At 44.6% G+C, this 20933-nt stretch overlaps 1 protein-coding gene and 1 long non-coding RNA gene across 9 annotated transcripts in view; one reads left to right on the forward strand and one right to left on the reverse strand.

Annotated features, from left to right (window-relative positions):
• Positions 1–282: 282 nt before the first annotated feature.
• Positions 283–6987, forward strand: LOC126986759 (uncharacterized). The gene is made up of 3 exons (XR_007739936.1): positions 283–402; positions 3816–3980; positions 6653–6987. It is a non-coding gene; the product is annotated as an uncharacterized LOC126986759 (long non-coding RNA).
• Positions 6988–8877: 1890 nt separating this feature from the next.
• Positions 8878–20933, reverse strand: part of LOC126991060 (dynein intermediate chain 2, ciliary-like) — a 52502-nt gene continuing 40446 nt past the window's right edge. For 3 of the 8 annotated variants that reach the window (XM_050849757.1, XM_050849764.1, XM_050849786.1), the window contains 8 exons: positions 20347–20524; positions 18928–19086; positions 18311–18432; positions 15556–15681; positions 13404–13557; positions 11902–12130; positions 11581–11814; positions 8881–9834 (listed from right to left, as the gene is read on the reverse strand). In XM_050849757.1, coding sequence (XP_050705714.1) covers positions 9702–9834; positions 11581–11814; positions 11902–12130; positions 13404–13557; positions 15556–15681; positions 18311–18432; positions 18928–19086; positions 20347–20524 — 1335 coding nt within the window. In that variant the 3' untranslated portion in view covers positions 8881–9701. Of the gene's footprint in view, positions 9835–11580; positions 11815–11901; positions 12131–13403; positions 13558–15555; positions 15682–18288; positions 18433–18927; positions 19087–20346; positions 20525–20933 lie in introns of those variants that run through there. The other 5 variants (XM_050849775.1, XM_050849779.1, XM_050849769.1 and 2 more) reach the window with 5 other exon arrangements.

Consider the following 20933-nt stretch of genomic DNA (forward strand, 5'->3'; position numbering starts at 1 on the left):
AGGAAGATCTTGCATGCAAATATCACTAACAACGGCCGTTTAGTGAAGCCGAGGCCAGAGGAAAACAGACTCACTGGCTTTTGAACTGGAGCCACGGGCTTAATTAGGCCTCTTCCAGAACATCATCTGTGAGTATCTGTGAGCATGGGGCAGCTGGCTCTGGACGAAGTGGATGCAGAGGACAGGAGGTTTTGGCGACAACATACAAGAGCTAGTGGCCGATTTCAGCAGAGAAGAAGCCGAGGCCAGAGCCGCCGGGGGTGACGGGCCGGGACGAGGGCACAGTGGTGAGGTGAACACGTAGGGGACATGATCGTGTGTTCCTGTACAAGCCATGGCCTGCCAAGACCCGTAACACGTAAGGACCTGCTTCAGGGTGCCGGTGTGAAGCCGCAGGGAAAGGTGACTGCTGCTTGGGAGTGTGGGTGGACGGAAGGGACTTGCAGGTGTGGGCGTGGGGTGGACTGTGTGCTGCATAGAGGGGATTGGCAGGTGTGGGTGTGGGGTGGACTGTGTGCTGCAGAGAGGGGATTGGCAGGTGTGGGTGTGGGGTGGACTGTGTGCTGCATAGAGGGGATTGGCAGGTGTGGGTGTGGGGTGGACTGTGTGCTGCATAGAGGGGATTGGCAGGTGGGGGGGTGGACTGTGCTGCATAGAGGGGATTGGCAGGTGGGTGTGGGGTGGACTGTGCTGCATAGAGGGATTGGCAGTTGTGGGCGTGGGGTGGACTGTGTGCTGCATAGAGGGATTGGCAGGTGGGTGGGGTGGACTGTGTGCTGCAGATAGGGGATTGGCAGGTGTGGGCGTGGGGTGGACTGTGTGCTGCTTAGAGGGGATTGGCAGGTGTGGGTGTGGGGTGGACTGTGTGCTGCAGAGAGGGGATTGGCAGGTGTGGGTGTGGGGTGGACTGTGTGCTGCATAGAGGGGATTGGCAGTTGTGGGCGTGGGGTGGACTGTGTGCTGCATAGAGGGGATTGGCAGGTGTGGGTGTGGGGTGGACTGTGTGCTGCATAGAGGGGATTGGCAGGTGTGGGTGTGGGGTGGACTGTGTGCTGCATAGAGGGGATTGGCAGTTGTGGTTGGGGGGTGGACTGTGTTCTGCATATATGGGATTGGCAGATGTGGGTGTGGTGTGGTCTGTGTGGTGGGGATTGGCAGGTGTGGGTGGGTGGACTGTGTGCTGCAGAGGGATTGGCAGGTGTGGTGTGGGTGGACTGTGCTGCATAGAGGGATGGGCAGGTGTGGGTGTGGGGTGGACTGTGTGCTGCATAGAGGGGATTGGCAGGTGTGGGTGTGGGGTGGACTGTGTGCTGCATAGAGGGGATTGGCAGGTGTGGGTGTGGGGTGGACTGTGTGCTGCATAGAGGGGATTGGCAGGTGTGGGTGTGGGGTGGACTGTGTGCTGCATAGAGGGATTGGCAGGTGTGGTGTGGGTGGACTGTGTGCTGCATAGAGGGGATTGGCAGGTGTGGGTGTGGGGTGGACTGTGTGCTGCATAGAGGGGATTGGCAGGTGTGGGTGTGGGGTGGACTGTGTGCTGCATAGAGGGGATTGGCCTTAGTACGTGCGATGAAAAAGGATTACACAGTCTAATAATTTATTTTTCCATGTTGAAAATACAGGTAAACTTACTACCAGGTAAAGATTTTCTTACAGCAAAAGGTCTTTTATGATATTTGTATCTTGACTGCTCTTTGATGCTGTAAATGGACACAGTCACCACAGGACAGCCCCAGGGAGCAGAAATATCGGATGATTCTGTCACTATTCTCCCTCCATTTCATCTGGCCTGTACGGTTCTCTTTTCTTCTCTTCTGTAGCTCGCATTCCATTGCTTTGGACTGTTAAGCCTTAGTAAATGAACTTTTTTTTTTTTTTTTTTTTTACAGCTAAGGAGACAGCTCAAGGGCGCAAAGAAAAAAAAAGAAAAAAAGGCCCGCTACTCACTGCTCCCGAACAGAAGTTAAAGGAGTGTCCAAATCAGAGGTTAATTTCGGGAGGAACTTATCTACCTTTGCCAACTTAATGAAACCTTACTGTACCATCTCCATAGGGCTCACTCACGTGTACTCAGGCTTGCTCCTCCTAGTTCATTTTCAGTTTCTTTCCTGCCTTCACTACACATCACAATGTCACCCATAAATGTCATGGTCCACGGAGACTGCTGCCTCCACCAAACAGACATAACCTAAACAAACCTAACCACTGCAGCCGCCGCCCTGACTGTCCAGTGCACTGACAGTTCTGCTACGGTTATGTTAGGTTTTCTTAGATTAGTTAGTTTTCTTTATTACTTCTATTGAATTACTTGTATATTTTCTTCAAATTATAATGGTTTTGAGTACTATTAATCTAAAAATACTAAGAAATAAAGCAGGGGGAATTGTTTCTTCACTCAAAGAAATGGATATTTGGGATAACCTGGGGAAAATAACCTGGTAACTCTCCTGTCACACTAGCCATGTCCCAGGATAAATAGTTCTTACCAACAACCAGCTCTAGGGCCAGCAAGATGGAGATGAGCAATGAGGCCACATGCCGCTAAAGCATATGCCCCCAACTTTACCTTTATTAATTAATTTGGCATGGGGTAAAGAATTTATCATTACATATTATTTGTCTTTGTATTTTGCCTTGTATATGCTCTCTGCATGCTAGGTATGTTATATCATTGCAGATTTACTCATTTACTTTGAATTCACTGGTTACAAATCTCGTTTTCGTCACCTCAACCGCTCCCCAAAATCTCCTTACCAAAACGCCGATTTTTCGTCATGAAGCGAAATAAAAGCAGCGGCCAAGAGCGACTGTAAGACCCGATCGCGCGCGGAAGGCTTTCGTTCGCTGGCTAGCAAACGAAAACGGGTGACTGTAAAACCGGCCACAAAACTTACTCACCAATGCCCATGAACTTACTCACCAATGCCCATAAACTTACTCACCAATGCCCATAAACTTACTCACCTGCCCCCAAAACTTACTCACCTTGCCCCCAAAACTTACTCACCTTGCCCCCAAAACTTACTCACCAGTGCCCATAAACTTACTCACCTTACCCCCATATCTTACTCAGGGCTGCACATTTGAATCTTACCAGGGCACACTAAGAATTATTTGTCCTGGTATAGTAGGGCTAATTCTTCTGGTTCTGTGGTGTAGTGGTTAGCATGCCTACCTATGAATCTGCCGGCCAGGGTTGGAATCCCCCTCCCTGGACAGTCATTTGTAGCCCACTTATGAATTTACCCAGAACATTTTGAGTAAGAATTCATTTTGTCATAGGGATGTAGGTGAGTAAGGTTATGTTATGTTCATCCTTCCTTACGGGTGGGCTAAATGTACCCAGTTTTAGACCTTACTGTATAGCTATCTAGTTCTCTCTCTCTCTCTCTCTCTCTCTCTCTCTCTCTCTCTCTCTCTCTCTCTCTCTCTCTCTCTCTCTCTCTCTCTCTCTCTCTCTCTCTCTCTCTCTCTCTCTCTCTCTCTCTCTCTCTCTCTCTCTCTCTCTCTCTCTCTCTCTCTCTCTCTCTCTCTCTCTCTCTCTCTCTCTCAATTTAATATTGCCTTTGTTATAGAGTTCAGCCTACCTCTCACTAGGTAGGCATATACATAGGCCTATACAGTTTGCTATATAGAGGTTAGAGATAGCTTTCTTTCTCTCTCTCTCTCTCTCTCTCTCTCTCTCTCTCTCTCTCTCTGTAAAGATAATATTGCCTTTATTATAGAGTTCAGTCTCTAGGTAGGCCTATACAGTTTGCTACATAGATTAGATCTCTCTCTCTCTCTCTACCTCATCCGCTTGGTCATCTTTCCAGGTGGAGCGAGGAAACTCAACACTTCTGGCCCTCCCTGGTGGCGGTGGCGGCGGGCAAGACCAAGCCCAAGAGTTCCCTTCACAAGCCTGGCCTTAGGAACATTGCCATGGTGTGTGGGGTGACCTACCTCATGTCCCGGGATGACCTGACACAGCAGACACTTTAGTGAGTAGTCTTGGCACACAGAGAGAGAGAGTGGTGGGTGACTGGGGCTGATTTAGGGCTGAGAGAGAGGTTAAGGGAAAGGAAAGGGGCTGGGAATAAAGGTGAGGGGAGTGAGGGTGCTGTCAGGGTGTTATGGTTTCAAGAAATGAGTGTTTGGGGCTGTTTTGGGGGGGCTGAAACTGTTTAGAAAAGGGATAGGGCTGAGAGACAGAGGGAGAGAGTGAGAGTGGTGGGTGATTGGGGTTAATTTAGGGCTGTTTAGGGTGGGGACATGGGCTATATGGAGGCCGTCAGGGTCAAGCACGTACGTCCCCTGCCGAGTGATGGCTCATGAAGGGGAGGAGAGGATGCCGACAGACCGACTATCGGCTTACGTCAGCCTGGCCAGCAAGTCGGTCTGTCTACGAGGACTTGTGTGTCTCTTTGTACAGGTGGAAGGCATGAGCGTGGCTTCCCTTTGTTTGCCGCAAGACGAGAGTGCTCACAGCGGAAAACAATGGGAAGAGAGCCTCAGTCGGGGCGGCCACTTTGAACTAAGAAAAACAAGGAACACAACAACATCCCATCCTCCATTACAGAACCAAGCCATATTTCAAGGAAGGAAGGGGGGATATTGGTAGTGTAGTGCATGGCAGCGGTGGGGTCTTACCAGGCCTGGCAGCCCGCGGTGTTGTGGACTGGCCCAGCACCAGACCACTGTTATACATTGTCAGTATATAGGCAGGCAGGCAATGTGTGTGTGTGTGTTGTTTTCTATGTAATATTATAAGTACTCTCTCTCTCTCTCTCTTCCTTTGATAACTTCAGCATTTCTCTCTCTCTCTCTCTCTCTCTCTTCCTTCGATAACTTCAGCATCTCTCTCTCTCTCTCTCTCTTCCTTCGATAACTTCAGCATCTCTCTCTCTCTCTGACTTCGAGAACTTCAGCATCTCTCTCTCTTTCTTACATCGATACCTTCTGGATCTCTCTCTCTCTCTTCCTTCGATAACTTCAGCATCTCTCTCTCTCTCTTTCTTCCTTCGATAACTTCAGCATCTCTCTCTCTCTCTCTCTTCCTTCGATAACTTCAGCATCTCTCTCTCTCTCTCTTCCTTCGATAACTTCAGCATCTCTCTCTCTCTCTCTCTCTCTTCCTTCGATAACTTCAGCATCTCTCTCTCTCTCTCTCTCTCTTCCTTCGATAACTTCAGCATCTCTCTCTCTCTTCTTTTGATAACTTCAGCATCTCTCTCTCTCTTCCTTCGATAACTTCAGCATCTCTCTCTCTCTCTCTCTCTCTCTTCCTTCGATAACTTCAGCATCTCTCTCTCTTCCTTCGATAACTTCAGCATCTCTCTCTCTCTCTCTTCCTTCGATAACTTCAGCATCTCTCTCTCTCTCTTTCTTCCTTCGATAACTTCAGCATCTCTCTCTCTCTCTCTCTCTTCCTTCGATAACTTCAGCATCTCTCTCTCTCTCTCTCTTCCTTCGATAACTTCAGCATCTCTCTCTCTCTCTCTCTCTCTTCCTTCGATAACTTCAGCATCTCTCTCTCTCTTCCTTCGATAACTTCAGCATCTCTCTCTCTCTTCCTTCGATAACTTCAGCATCTCTCTCTCTCTCTCTCTCTTCCTTCGATAACTTCAGCATCTCTCTCTCTTCCTTAGATAACTTCAGCATCTCTCTCTCTCTTCTTTCGGTAACTTCAGCATCTCTCTCTCTCTCTCTCTTCCTTCGATAACTTCAGCATCTCTCTCTCTCTCTTCTTTCGATAACTTCAGCATCTCTCTCTCTCTCTCCCTTCGATAACTTCAGCATCTCTCTCTCTCTCTCAACCTTCGATAAATTCAGCATCTCTCTCTCTCTTAATTCGGTCACTGCAGCATCTCTCTCTCTCTCTCTCCTTCGATAACTTCAGCTCTCTCTCTCTCTCTCCTTCGATAACTTCAGCATCTCTCTCTCTCTCTCGCCCTTCGATAACATCAGAATCTCTCTCTCTCTCTCTTCCTTAGATAACCTCAGCATCTCTCTCTCTCTCTCTCCCTTCGATAACTTCAGCATCTCTCTCTCTCTCTCCCCCTTCGATAACTTCAGCATCTCTCTCTCTTCCTTCTATAACTTCAGCATCTCTCTCTCTCTCTTCTTTCGATAACTTCAGCATCTCTCTCTCTCTCTCTCTCTTCTTTCGATAACTTCAGCATCTCTCTCTCTCTCTCTTCTTTCGATAACTTCAGCATCTCTCTCTCTCTCTCTCTCTCTCTCTCTTCCTTCGATAACTTCAGCATCTCTCTCTCTCTCTTCTGTCGATAACTTCAGCATCTCTCTCTCTCTCTCTCTCTCTCTTCTTTCGATAACTTCAGAATCTCTCTCTCTCTCTCTCTCTTCTTTCGATAACTTCAGCATCTCTCTCTCTCTCTCTTCTTTCGATAACTTCAGCATCTCTCTCTCTCTCTCTCTTTCTCTCCCTTCTACTTGTAATTTCTCCTTCCTCCCTCCATCTGGTTCTCTCCCTTCCTTCCTCTCTCTACCTCCTCCTCTTCCTTCTCTTCCTTCTTCCTTTTTCTCTCATATTTCTCATCTTTAGCATAGTTTTTCCTCCTCCTGTTATTGCATCTTCTTCCTCATCCTCATTTGGTCTCTCTCTCTCTCTCTCTCTCTCTCTCCATTCCATTAATAAAGTTTTTTTCCTCAGGTGTGTGTTTATGCTGGGACCAAGAAGAAGAAGAAGAAGAGGAGGAGGAGGAGAAGGAAGATGATGATAGAGGCAACATGAAGAAAAGAAGAGGAGGAGGAGGAGGAGGAGAAAGAATGGAAGAACTTCAGCAAGGAGGAGGAAGAAGAACACACACACAGGTACGTAAGACAAACATCTATTTTTTTTATATTATGCATTTTTATTAGTCCATATAACATTCATTATATATACAATACATACAATCCTATTATACAACATATGCATAATTCTATATATTAGATCATAGAGTGAGAGACTAGACTTGACAGGTGAGAAATAGAGGTCCCCCCTCCCCCCCCCCTTCTCTCTCTCTCTCTCTCTCTCTCTCTCTCTCTCTCTCACACACACACTTCACAGCTCACAGGACCCCACAGATGTACCCCCCACAGTCACATGCCCCCCCAGCCACATGAAGGACCCCCTCCCCCCCCTAGCCAACATAGTGCCAACATGGCTTATCAATGTTACTATGTGTATGTATGTGTGTGTATTTTCTATTAATAAATAAGTTAATTTGTAATGTGTGTGTTATATTCCTGTGAGAGAGAGAGAGAGAGAGAGAGAGAGAGAGAGAGAGAGAGAGAGAGAGAGAGAGAGAGAGAGAGAGAGAGAGAGATATTGAAGTCTTAAGTTTGAGGTGAAGAGATGGAAATAATGTGAGGAGAGAGAGAGAGGAGGTAGAGGAAGAGGTAAAGAGAGAGAGAGAGAGAGAGATATTGAAGTCTTAAGTTTGAGGTGAAGAGATGGAAATAATGTGAGGAGAGAGAGAGAGAGAGAGAGAGAGAGAGAGAGAGAGAGAGAGAGAGAGAGAGAGAGAGAGAGAGAGAGAGAGAGAGAGAGAGAGAGAGAGAGAGAGAGAGGAGGTAATGGAAGGAGAAAGATGAGAGAAGGAAAATAAATAATGAAAGAAAGAACAAGAAATTTACTGATAACAGGGAAATAGAAGGAAGATAAGAGAGCGAGAAAGGCATCAGAAGGGAGAGGGAGAAAGAGAGAAGAAAAGGGAGAGGGAGAGAGAGAAAGAGAGGAGACGTTAAGGCAAGGCAAGGTAAGGTAAAGCAAGGCAAGATAAAGCAAGGCAAGATAAGGCAAGGTACAAGGTAATAATGTTAATTGTAATAGGGCTTAACTAACTTACTAACTGACTAAGCTGTAAACAAAGAAGATACAAACAAAATAAACTGTCAACTGTATGTACTATAGCTAACCGTACAAGACTGTATGTTATATAGAAAGAAAGCTAACTAAACCGTATAATCAATCAATCAATGTGGGTATATGCCGGGGGGCGCGTCGCCTCGTCCACCCCAAAACGCCAAGCCATGCAGGCCCCCTTCCCAACCAGAGTACCTCCCGGCAGGATCTATCGACTTGCTCCAATCACAAACTGCGTGGGCGTCCTCTTGGCCTCCTCCACTCAGGATTGTCTATTACAGAGACAGGGGCTGGCCTGACTGCTCGCCATAGGGCAGGGACACAGGTTACCCAAACAAAGAAGCATGAACAGAGGAGAGAGAGAAAACAGGGAAAGACAGCTCGAGGGAGGTTGAGGGCGCTGCATTCCTCATTCAGATAGACCTGCCCCTACCCTGGTTATTTGGTTACCACCCAGCGTATTGAAATAGTTAGCATACTTGTTAACTATTTCGGCTTGTCACTTAGTGTAGTACTTCCACTGGAGAAACACTACATCGAGTGAGTGGATGTTGGGCGCCCCCAACCACCACCTACTAACTAACTACGTATGAGATGACCAGAGAGAGAGAAAGAGAGAGAGAGAGGAGACTTTAAGGTAAGGTAAGGCAAGGTTATAAAAATAATAGTGTCTTAATTATTATTGTTATGATTTGTATTACTATTATTTATATTATTATTGCTTTCATGCTTATTATATTCAGTGGTGATTGCAGAACTTTTCTTTTTTGCACCAGTACCGGAAGTGACGGTACAATACTTGGCAAATGCCGGTACTGATGGTACTTGTAGTGTACCAGGTGCACTCCTCTGAAAGTAGTAGTAGTAGTAGTAGTAGTAGTAGTAGTAGAAGTAGTAGTAGTAGTAGAAGTAGTAGTAGTTGTAGTAGAAGTAGTAGTAGTAGTAGTAGTAGAAGTAGTAGCAGTAGTAGTAGTAGTAGTAGTAGTAGTAGTAGAAGTAGAAGTATCAACCCCCCAAAATAGATGATACATAATCTGATCACAAATGCTTTGATATATATTATGAAATGGTTTGTGTGAGGGGTGATTTTTTCTGCTGCTACCGGGTTAAAAGAATAGAGCAATTTCATAAAAGTTTGTTACATATTTTATTTATAAAATGCATGTATACAAACACTTATATGATGAGCTACAAAGCTTTGGATGAGATAACTATTTCCTAGAAAACTTAGGCTCATGGAAAGGTCACAAAAGTTTAATTGTGTGTAAAATGATTTTAATATTCCCAGAAGGAATAATGTTAACAGATGCAGTTCTGACACAGTGTAAAACATGCTAGCACAGAATTAGTCGATGAAACCCTGCCTTGCATCTCATGGAAGTATAATTGTGTCTTCCATTTAGCGTAACCTGTTTCTGGGTCGTGATCTGTAGAGTCCTTTGATAGATAGAGTCCTGACAACCTAAGATTTGGACGCCATTATTGGTCCTGTTTTCACCACGAGAGCGTGTGCTAGCGTTTGAAAAGCACGGCGAAAACAGGCCCAATAATGGCGTCCAAATCTTATGTAGTCGGGACTCCATAAGGGACTCTACAGATCACGACCCAAAAACAGGTTACGCTAGATGGAAGATGCTATAAGTAATATAAATAGTCTCATTGTTAGTGACAATGGTTGTGGAGTTGGCTTATGGATGATAGTTTCTTCCTCTTTTTTTAATTAACAAATTATTTTCATATAAAACCCAAACAGACTATTTTTGGGGTGACTTTAAATGTTCTTTATTTGGCAGCCAAAAGGTATCAATCAATGTCAACACATTACCTGAGGGGAGGTCCTGGCAGCCTCCCCTCACCGGTTGCTTGCAATTACTTTTTCAATCTTGCCTCGCTCAACTTCTCTTGTATCTCGAGGTTCCCCGTCCTTCATCTCCTTCTGAACTCTTCTCAGGTTGGGCGAAAGCTTGAAGGAGGACAAGTGGCCTCTGGGAAGAGAAGGTTACCTCTTTTCAGGGTGTCACAGATGATTTTTGGATCTCTGCTTATGCTCTGTTATTATTTTTGTATAGTAATCATGATTTTTTGAATAATAGGAAGGTTGTGCCTTCTTACTTGCATTTCTAAATTTAATACAGTGCTTCATTGAGTTTTGCACTAAACAGCACCACAAAACTTAATATCTATATCCACAGAATTTGTGGCATTGTTCCCATGGATTTTGAACTCTTTTCAAAGTATGTTCCGACACCCTTTCACCAGCAAAACTCTACTGAAAACACCTAAAACCACAAAAACACAGCATCATACACATAAACCACACCTGATAATGCATTTCCGTAACCTGAAAGCATCATAGAATATCATGAATAGCATCGTTCATCAGCTATACATACTATAAATTGTACCGTAATGTATGTAAACGTCTCATAAATATGTACTCGGGTAACAGTACAACATCAGATGAGGTCTCAGGAGACACGTCAGGTCATTATGTAGTTCAGACTGCAGATACTGGGGTAGCCTACAAATAGTACAGTAGACCGTACACTAAATTAGCACTGAAGACTCTCCTCTCCCCGTGTTAACGAGACTACCGCCACGCCAACACCATCACCTGCGTGCTCCTTCACAGTTATCACCTGGACAGCTGCTTGTGGTTATGATCCAGCTGTGATCACCCTTTTCATATTAATATGTGATTTTTATAGAAAACAGCATTCGTTACAGTCACGGCGCTCAAGTCCGAGGTGTGCATCATTGCATTCTGGCAACCTGCTGTCACACAGCCTGTCCAATTTTGTGGATGATACATTATAGCCTACACACAGGAAACAGGTGTCAGTATTAATAATATGCAGCCAACAACGATGAAAACCGTCAATTCTAGTTGAATTTGAGTTTCAAATTGCTAATCATGTTGCAGAGAGGGCAGATTTTATATTTATCACAGCCTGAGAGCTGCCCTCTGCAGAGTAAAATATAACAAAGTAGCTGTCTGCAACATTATTGATAAATTGAAACTCAAAATGAACTACAAGTGATGTCAATGTTCCCTGCCCATTATTAACCCCTTCAACACAAGGACGCATATACTGCGTCCTTGCGTGCCATGTACCATATCCGAGGAAGCGCATACTGCGTCCTGGCTCGCTTTAGCCAACATACGAGTTACTTTATCACTATATTTATGCTTACATCTCAAAATTATCAATTAATTTATGTTTCTTTATGTGCACCAGCCAGTATACCCAAAAGGATGTCTGGTGAAGAGCCCAGCGAGAGACGCCTTGTGGTGTTTCCCAAAGCAGTAGAGGCGGGCCAGCCTCTGGCATATACCCTGCAAGGGTTTCAGCCCCTCAAAAAATCCATTATTATTATTTCTCATAAGGCCAATGGATATAGTTTTGTGAGTTAGAGTTCTGTTTTGATTATCATGGTCCTGATTAGGCATGAAGCTTGGTTCACTTATGTACTCCAGTTGGGTGGGAAAAGCCAGCCCTTGTCAATTCTGCCAGTGATAGATCGGAGGGAACCCAAGCAAGGGGAAGAGCTAATGAAGGTGACCCAAGTGGGGCCATGTACATGTCAGGAGCTGAGGCAGGTGTGATGTCAGCTGACCAGCCACAGTGAGTTGAGTCAGGTGTTACTTGAAGCATAACTATAAAACAAACATTGATGCTTTACTTTTTATATGTATCCATTTCAATGTGATCATTTCACACAACACCTACTTTTCCCCACCAATAAAGATGATGGGATAGAAGGGGCTGAAGGTCACGCAGGAGGCCTTAAGAGGTCTGCGCTGGGCCATGGGCTGCACACACAAGGGCGTGCACACCCTCACTGACAAGTCAAACACAAATGCTCGGCATTCATCAGTTATTGCCACCAAAACACTGCTGTTGTAAGGTGACCACGCGACCCCTGCCACTGCTCCTCCCACATCCAGGACGACCAGTGGAGTTCTGAAAGTGGAATGATCAGTGTTGGCCGAGGGACTTGCACGACGCTCAAGATAACACTTCCAGAAGGAAAAAGGGAAGGAAACTTACTTGGAGTGCTGGAACCACACTTTGATGGACCAGTCAAGGGAACAGGAGAGGAAGACCTGGGAGTGATGAATGTTCCAAGCCAAGTCACGTACCACAGAGGAGTGCGCTGGGTAGTGGAACAGGGAGTGGCTCACACAGACCATGGAGCATTGAAACACTGCCCCAGAGTCCAGGCCAAGGAGCACTATGCCCTCACCTCCTTCTCGCACTGCCAGGCATGTAATCACACCTCACCAATGAGATTTACAAAAATGGTTGTTAAAACATGAGTCAAAATAAGAAATATTTGCAGGAAAAGTTATAATTGTTTAAATGGATAGAATCCTTGTGTTTGGAGAAGTTCACTAAAGCGAGTATCTATTTTGTAGATAAACAGTACAGTAAGACTTAGTAAGTTTCACATGCAATTCAAGTCCATCTGACAACTGAAATTCTACTCTGTCTCCAAGAACCTCGATCTCCTCAGTGGTAGGAAATTCTGATTACTGCTGCCATAAACATGTTCAAAGAGGAGAGTTGTATTGATAATCTGTTATTGAAAGTTTATTTCTATACTTTTATAAGGGAAATTATCATTAAAGTGTTGTAAAGGTGTCTTTGCAACAAACAGTCACTGCATTGTGTTAATACCACAAATCACTGTCTTTCAGAGTATTTTGTCTGTTTTGTATTTTTTAAGCAACATCTGCCAACCAGTCAACAGGGTCGAGGCATGTGCAGCTGGTTTTGTTTTCCGTGATATCATTACGAAGAAGACCTTATATTTTTCCATAAATATACCAAATATCACGAGGCATTTTGTTTACCTAAGTATGAAAAAAAATTAGGAACAGTTTTGTGGTATCAAATAAATCTGTGCATCTTGTGCAGTGTCTGATTACTGACTACCCTAATGGAATGTTAACCCCTAAAGGACGGCTTGCGGGAATACCCGCTTGGGTGGAGAGAGGCAGACAGGCGGGGCGCAGGAATTCCCATCATCCGCTGCCCCGCCAAAATTTGTCCTTCCCAACGTCATATCTCTGCCGTGCTGCAACCGAGGAACTTCTAGTTTGTTTCATCACGTAAATGAAAGACTGGCAATGTTAAAGAACTATGAACTACTTTGTTTTTGTCTGAAATCGCCACACAGGGCAGTGATGAAGAACACTGTACTATCCAAATTTGATCAATGCGGCACACGCTTGTGAGCAGAAAATCTCCCTCTAGCCCGTCTCATGGGGGCTAAGAGGAAGGTTGTCCAATTGCATCCTTGGTAAGTATGCACACAAAAAAACAGGGAACAAAAGTTGTCAAATTTCCTCTGAAAACCCCCCAAGCTTATTAGAGGCATTTAATCAACATCTTACAAAGCGAACACACACTAAGTAAATAAACACAATGGACCTGTGACTTGCAGACAAATGGAGGGGAGCAGTGTCTGAAAAAATAAGCAATCTGAAAATACTTAATATTACCTATATATGTCACAATGTGCAAGATGTTAATCATATTTGAGTTACCTTCAAAGCCAAGGGTGCGAGGAAGGTGAGGCTCAAACACATCAGCGTGTGTAAGCCGGCAGGAGTCTCTCAGGTGCCACTGTGTCAAGCGCCCGTCTTGTGCCACAGAAAAGAAACTAACGTCCTCTCCAGGCGATGTTTCTATCCATCGGACCTGCGACAGCCACCAACACTCACTGCATTCTGGTTCGTCTATCCTTTAAGCTTCGTGGTACAATTACAAGAACATAATTTCAAAGCAAAGTAACCCATTCAAGGAGGAAATTGTGTGTGAGGGAGGCATGGGCTGAGTAGTCAGTCTGCCAGCAGGGTGACATTGATAACACATATTTGAGTCCTACCACGACCAGCTGACAATTCTTAACTATCACTGAAAGACAGAACATTACACACATGCTATTCAGATCTCAATAAACCTAACTTCAACGACATCTGAAAAGTGCTTCCATGGTGACACCCTATCCTGTCAAACTCTTACATCTCTGCCTTTCAGTATATTTTTCCCTCCTGTCAAACTCTCACATCTCTGCCTTTCAGTATATTTTTCCCTCCTGTCAAACTCTCACATCTCTGCCTTTCAGTATATTTTTCCCTCCTGTCAAACTCTCACATCTCTGCCTTTCAGTATATTTTTCCTTCCTGTCAAACTCTCACATCTCTGCCTTTCAGTATATTTTTCCTTCCTGTCAAACTCTCACATCTCTGCCTTTCAGTATATTTTTCCCTCCTGTCAAACTCTCACATCTCTGCCTTTCAGTATATTTTTCCCTCCTGTCAAACTCTCACATCTCTGCCTTTCAGCGCCTAGTTTTCCTTCCTGTCAAACTCTCACATCTCTGCCTTTCAGCGCCTAGTTTTCCTTCCTGTCAAACTCTCACATCTCTGCCTTTCAGTATATATTTTTCCTTCCTGTCAAACTCTCACATCTCAACCTTTCAGTATTTAATTTTCCTTCCTGTCAAACTCTCACATCTCTGCCTTTCAGTACTTAGTTTTCCTTCCTGTCAAACTCTCACATCTCTGCCTTTCAGTATATTTTTCCTTCCTGTCAAACTCTCACATCTCTGCCTTTCAGTATATTTTTCCTTCCTGTCAAACTCTCACATCTCTGCCTTTCAGTATATTTTTCCTTCCTGTCAAACTCTCACATCTCTGCCTTTCAGTATTTAGTTTTCCCTCCTGTCAAACTCTCACATCTCTGCCTTTCAGTATTTAGTTTTCCTTCCTGTCAAACTCTCACATCTCTGCCTTTCAGTATATTTTTCCCTCCTGTCAAACTCTCACATCTCTGCCTTTCAGTATATTTTTCCCTCCTGTCAAACTCTCACATCTCTGCCTTTCAGTGTCTAGTTCTCCTTCCTGTCAAACTCTCACATCTCTGCCTTTCAGTGTCTAGTTCTCCTTCCTGTCAAACTCTCACATCTCTGCCTTTCAGTATATTTTTCCCTCCTGTCAAACTCTTACATCTCTGCCTTTCAGTATATTTTTCCTTCCTGTCAAACTCTCCCATCTCAGCCTTTCAGTATTTAGTTTTCCTTCCTGTCAAACTCTCACATCTCAGCCTTTCAGTATATTTTTCCTTCCTGTCAAACTCTCACATCTCTGCCTTTCAGTATATTTTTCCCTCCTGTCAAACTCTCACATCTCTGCCTTTCAGTATATTTTTCCTTCCTGTCAAACTCTCACATCTCTGCCTTTCAGTATATTTTTCCTTCCTGTCAGACTCCCACATCTCTGCCTTTCAGTATCTAGTTTTCCTTCCTGTTGGGAGTACGACTACATACGACCTTCGCCTAAGAAGACTGACCGCTCTATCTATTTCTATCTCTATTTCTACTCCAGGCGAGATGTTACAGAGGCGCTGTTTTGGCTCGGCCGTAGTGAGTTTCTTTATGTGCACCATTTAATTCTGCATGCTTTTATATATAATACACGATGATTATGTTGAGTTTATGGCTGAAAACTTTTTATATTCAATAGCGACATTTGAAATTTGGCGCGCACGGCGATCTCGGATACGGCGCGGAGCACTGTTTTGGCCTGGCCGTATTGAAGGGTGATTTTCACAATTAAAAGGAGCACAGAAAAATGTCTCAAGTACTATAAGTGAACCCAGACATTCTTAGTGTGTCTATGTAACAGTGAGCAATACCTGGGTGACAGGGAGAAGGTGCTTGCCAGAGGTGATGGTGCAGGAGAGGGCCCGTGGGGTGGTGGGGCACACATCATACAGCACCACCCGGCCATCGCTCCAACCAGCAGCCAGAAGTCTGCCAACCTAAAGACCATCACTTGTTAGGCTGCATCTCCACTGAACATCTTGGCATTCATTTGGGTGTGTCTATATCTTTCTCCAGGTCCATTAAGGCCAAGAGCACTTCCTTACCCTTGCCTAAATACTTCTAACACACCTGTCTTACCGCAAACACCTGATCTATACACTCTGTCCCCCATTGGACCCTATCAATCAATACTGATACCCCTTAAACTACCACACTCAAACCTATCACCTTTACTTAATACAGTGGCTCTACACATGCTCTCTTCCACTCCAAGGGGACACCTCCTCTCTGAAGCACATGCTGAACAGCCTTACCAACCACTCCACAATCCCAATTCCACCTTTTTTCAGACATTCTCCATGACACCCATCCAACCCTGGGGCTTTTCCTGCTGTCATTTTCCCTAACGCCACTTGCACTTCCTCTCTTGTCTCCTTTCATTCTCTCCTCCCCTATCTCAGTTACTCTCCTCTCATCTTCCACAGTCAACAATTCTTTAAAACACTCAGTTCATCTTCTCACCTCACTCTCATCAACCAGCAGCCTCCCATCAGGTCCTTTCCCCTTTTCCTCTCTACCAGAGTCGCCCCCTTGCACCTTCTCTCACGTCGTTCCAAAACATCTTATTCCTTTCAAAATCCTCAGATAAACTTTGGCCTCCCCGCTCCTCCGCTCTCCTTTCCGCACTTTTCACACTGCGATTCATTTCCACTCTTCCTTTTATACCTCTCATATGCCTCAGCTGTTCCTCTTTGCAGCCATTCTTCATATGCTCTCCTCTTCTCCCCCACTGCCATTCTCATCTCATCCCACCACTCACTCCCTTTCCTCCTGCTTCCCCCGACACACAGTGATGCTCCTTTCAATCTCCTCACCCATCACAGTTACTCTCCTAGCATCCCCCGCAGTCACTATCGCCGCCTCTCTCATCGTCCACATTCAACAGTTCTTTAAAATACTCATTCCATCTTCTCACCTCACTCTCACCTGCCAGCAGTAGTTTTAGTAGGACTTGTAAAAGAGTAAAAGAATGCATGGTAGGGTGGCAGAGGTTGTCAGATGATACACACAAGTTTGGTAAGCTTAAGAGAATGAAGTTGAATAATATGCATGGTCTGTATTAGCGGTTCACAAACTTTTGAGGCCGCGCACCACCTCCCAGGCTGTGACTGAGTCCATCACCCCCGCTAAGATTCGAGCAGTACTAAGGTATTTTGTGTTTGCAATTATTGAGGCTCTGAGCGATGGCTATCAAAACTGAACGAAAATGTACCTGTGGCTGAATGTGCTCCTCAGAGTCTGGCTAAGTTTCAGACAAAGAACAGACAACTCCGCTGAAGCGTACAGCACATGTTAGTTTTAAAACAATGGCAGTTAATGATGTGTTTGAAATTTTAATGAGACATAAAATCCACCATTACATTATTGTTTTTCTCTACACAACCCTGTGACCAGCTCACCCACCCCCAGGGGCATGCACACCACACCTTGGGAACTGCTGCTCTATGTGAATGCAATAAATGTAAGAGGAAGCCCCTCCCACTTTGAGGGCATAAAGGGCAGCACCTTCCTCCCCAGCACTCCCAGAACAGTGAGATCATATTTTTGGAACATCGTGGAGAAGAGAGGCAGCAATATGAGTAAACTAGAGGATGCAAGGCTGGTTTGGACTGTGAGTAAACTAGAGGATGCAAGGCTGGGTTGGACTGTGAGTAAACCAGAGGATGCAAGGCTGGTTTGGACTGTGAGTAAACTAGAGGATGCAAGGCTGGTTTGGACTGTGAGTAAACTAGAGGATGCAAGGCTGGTTTGGACTGGACTGAAACCTCTGACATATCCAACATACTGAGAAGAAACTGAGCTTGAGATACTGAGAAAATTGATGAGTTGGGAGAAGCCATTAGAGGTTGAGTGAGCCTTAAAACAAACCTGGTGTGGATGTGAACCCAGCCAAGGAGGAGGGAGAGCCAGCATTACATCAATGAGCCAAGGAGGAGGGAGAGCCAGCATTACATCAATGAGCCAAGGAGGAGGGAGAGCCAGCATTACATCAATGAGCCAAGGAGGAGGGAGGGCCAGCATTACATCAATGAGCCAAGGAGGAGGGAGAGCCAGCATTACATCAATGAGCCAAGGAGGAGGGAGAGCCAGCATTACATCAATGAGCCAAGGAGGAGGGAGAGCCAGCATTACATCAATGAGCCAAGGAGGAGGGAGGGCCAGCATTACATCAATGAGCCAAGGAGGAGGGAGAGCCAGCATTACATCAATGAGCCAAGGAGGAGGGAGGGCCAGCATTACATCAATGAGCCAAGGAGGAGGGAGGGCCAGCATTACATCAATGAGCCAAGGAGGAGGGAGAGCCAGCATTACATCAATGAGCCAAGGAGGAGGGAGGGCCAACATTACATCAATGACCCAATGAGACCAACTGATTCGGGGGCCTTTTATGCATCTGCCCTCACTGTACAGGCAGCACAAATTAATATCTTTTTTCTATTCATTATTATTCATTAAAGCCATAATTTCTGTACTGTATTTTCATCATCATATAAATCTCCTCACAATCATTCCTTCATAACAAAGAGAGTAGTATACTTTACTGAGGTGGTCAATGCACTTTGCCTTTGGGTGGAAGTGTATGGACGTGACGCCGCTGGGGGTGTGGTAGACACGCTCGGGGCTGACGGGATTCTTGAGGGTGTATACGCAGAGCAGGCCGGCAATCTCTTCCTTAGCATCAGCATCTGTACCACCGGCCAAGGTAATGTGTAACTGAATCCATGGGTGTCTGTCTAATGGGACACTCAAATATTAATTTCAACCATTGCAAGACATTGTTGGAGCCCTTGTTTCCTTTAACGTACTGTTTTGCATAGACTTGCTTCATGCTATTCAAATGTTATTTTTATGAATCCAAAGTTCATGGGATGGAAACATTCAACCTATTTTTTCAGAAAACTTGGTTCAACATTTTTAAACTCAAAAAGATAAAGGGGAATTTCAGGAACACTTCAGGCACCACATTTATTAAGAGTCTCAGTGTAAATTTCTGTTCACTACACAGGTAAATATAATTGTGATAACTATACTGGTTAATCACCTAAAGGGCTTAACTAAAGTAAGCATATTAGGATCCACATTGTACAATATTCCGTCTATGTTATGAGTTGACACAGAACAAACACAAGATATTCTCTGCCTTTGGATGAATATTCTCTCCCTCTCCTCAAGACTCAAACCTGTATAAGCAGCAGCAAAGAGGTCAGGGAGCACCGGGCTGCAGCAGACGTCTGAGACTGTGAGGTGACGCGATATCTCAGGCCTAAACTTCCACAGCGGGAGGAGGGAGCCTTGCAGTGGGTGGTACTCATCACTTCCATCTTCCCAGTACTTGAAGTCTGTAATAAGGAGAGGAATCAGGGTAAAACAGTGTCCTTCAAGGGATGTTTTCTCTCATACCCACATATACATTTAATTCACCTTCAAAACAGTGAAATATACATCAAAGAGCAGAGGAATCAGGGTAAAACAGTGTCCTTCAAGGGATGTTTTCTCTCATACCCACATATACATTTAATTCACCTTCAAAACAGTGAAATATACATCAAAGAGCGAAAGAATCAGGCTAGAACAGTGTCCTTCAAGGGATGTTTTCTCTCATACCACATACATTTAATTCACCTTCAAAACAGTGAAATATACATCAAAGAGCAGAGGAATCATGCTAGAACAGTGTCCTTCAAGGGATACTTTCTCTCATACCCATATATTCATTTAATTCACCTTCAAAACAGTGACATATACATCAAAGAGCAGAGGAATCAGGCTAGAACAGTGTCCTTCAAGGGATATTTTCTCTCATACCCACATATACATTTAATTCACCTTCAAAACAGTGAAATATACATCAAAGAGCGAAAGAATCAGGCTAGAACAGTGTCCTTCAAGGGGTGTTTACTCTCATACCCACATATACATTTAATTCACCTTCAAAACAGTGAAATATACATCAAAGAGCAGAGGAATCAGGCTAGAACAGTGTCCTTCAAGGGATGTTTTCTCTCATACCCACATATACATTTAATTCACCTTCAAAACAGTGAAATATACATCAAAGAGCAGAGGAATCAGGCTAGAACAGTGTCCTTCAATGGATGTTTTCTCTCATACCACATACATTTAATTCACCTTCAAAACAGTGAAATATACATCAAAGAGCTTGTGAGCCATAGTTGCCAGATCTCATATAGAGTTATGTTATGATAATGTGGCATTAGGTTCGTTATCCAGACCCAGACCAACATAATTAAGTTTCCATATTAATTGCCTGTGTGGTACTTTATCAAACGCCTTCTCTAAGTCCAGATACACACAATCTGCCCAACCGTCCCTTTCCTGTATTATATCAATTACTCTTGAACAGAATGGAGACTTGAATAGAATAGACTTGAATTGAATAGAGTGGCGGGGCGGGCTGACTCGCAGTGGCCAACAACAACACCGTCTGGCAAAAGTGGCTCTACTATAGCAGGCTACTTAAGTCACCTATATTTGTGACCCCAAAACGGCTATCAATGCAACACTTGGGCACGACTCATGTTTTGAGGAACACTTCTCGCCCTTTACTGCTGAGGCCTTACAAACATTATAACACTGACCTTGTGATATGTCATCATAAATGTTTTGAGTCACCATCCTCTCCACCACCCGTGCCACCCTCCGCAGCTCCGTCAGGTTGGCTTGGTACGGGTCACCCCCTCCGACACCACTGCTGACGCCGCCTCGGTTTCTAGCCCCCAGGTGCTCCATTCCCAGTACCACCAGGGGGTCCACGGCCTTAAATAACAAGAAATGAAAGTAACAAATACTGATGAAAAAATGTCAATGGAGGTATTGATATTGTGCCCGCTCCGCTGCAAGTGACAAGGGCACGGTGCGAGGCTTCTCACACGTATGTATCGTAAAGAACTTAACAAATCTAACCAAACTATATTTAACTCAACTGAAACCTAATTTAACCTGGTAGCAGCGGGGATCATGTTTGGTATTCTAAGACACTCTCGTTTATCACATTAACAATTTCTAAAGGTTAAAGAGGGGGTCAGTCGGGTTCTATTGAGTGTTTCCTTAGGTTCATGGTACAGAAGAAGGGTCAAACTAACACCAGGGTCATAAAACTATTCCTGGAAATGCCCACAACTCCTACAAAAGCCTTGTCAAATATGTGTTTTTGGGCGGCGAAATG

This window comes from Eriocheir sinensis, chromosome 6 (assembly GCF_024679095.1).
Source record: "Eriocheir sinensis breed Jianghai 21 chromosome 6, ASM2467909v1, whole genome shotgun sequence".
NCBI classification, from domain to species: Eukaryota; Metazoa; Arthropoda; class Malacostraca; order Decapoda; family Varunidae; genus Eriocheir; species Eriocheir sinensis.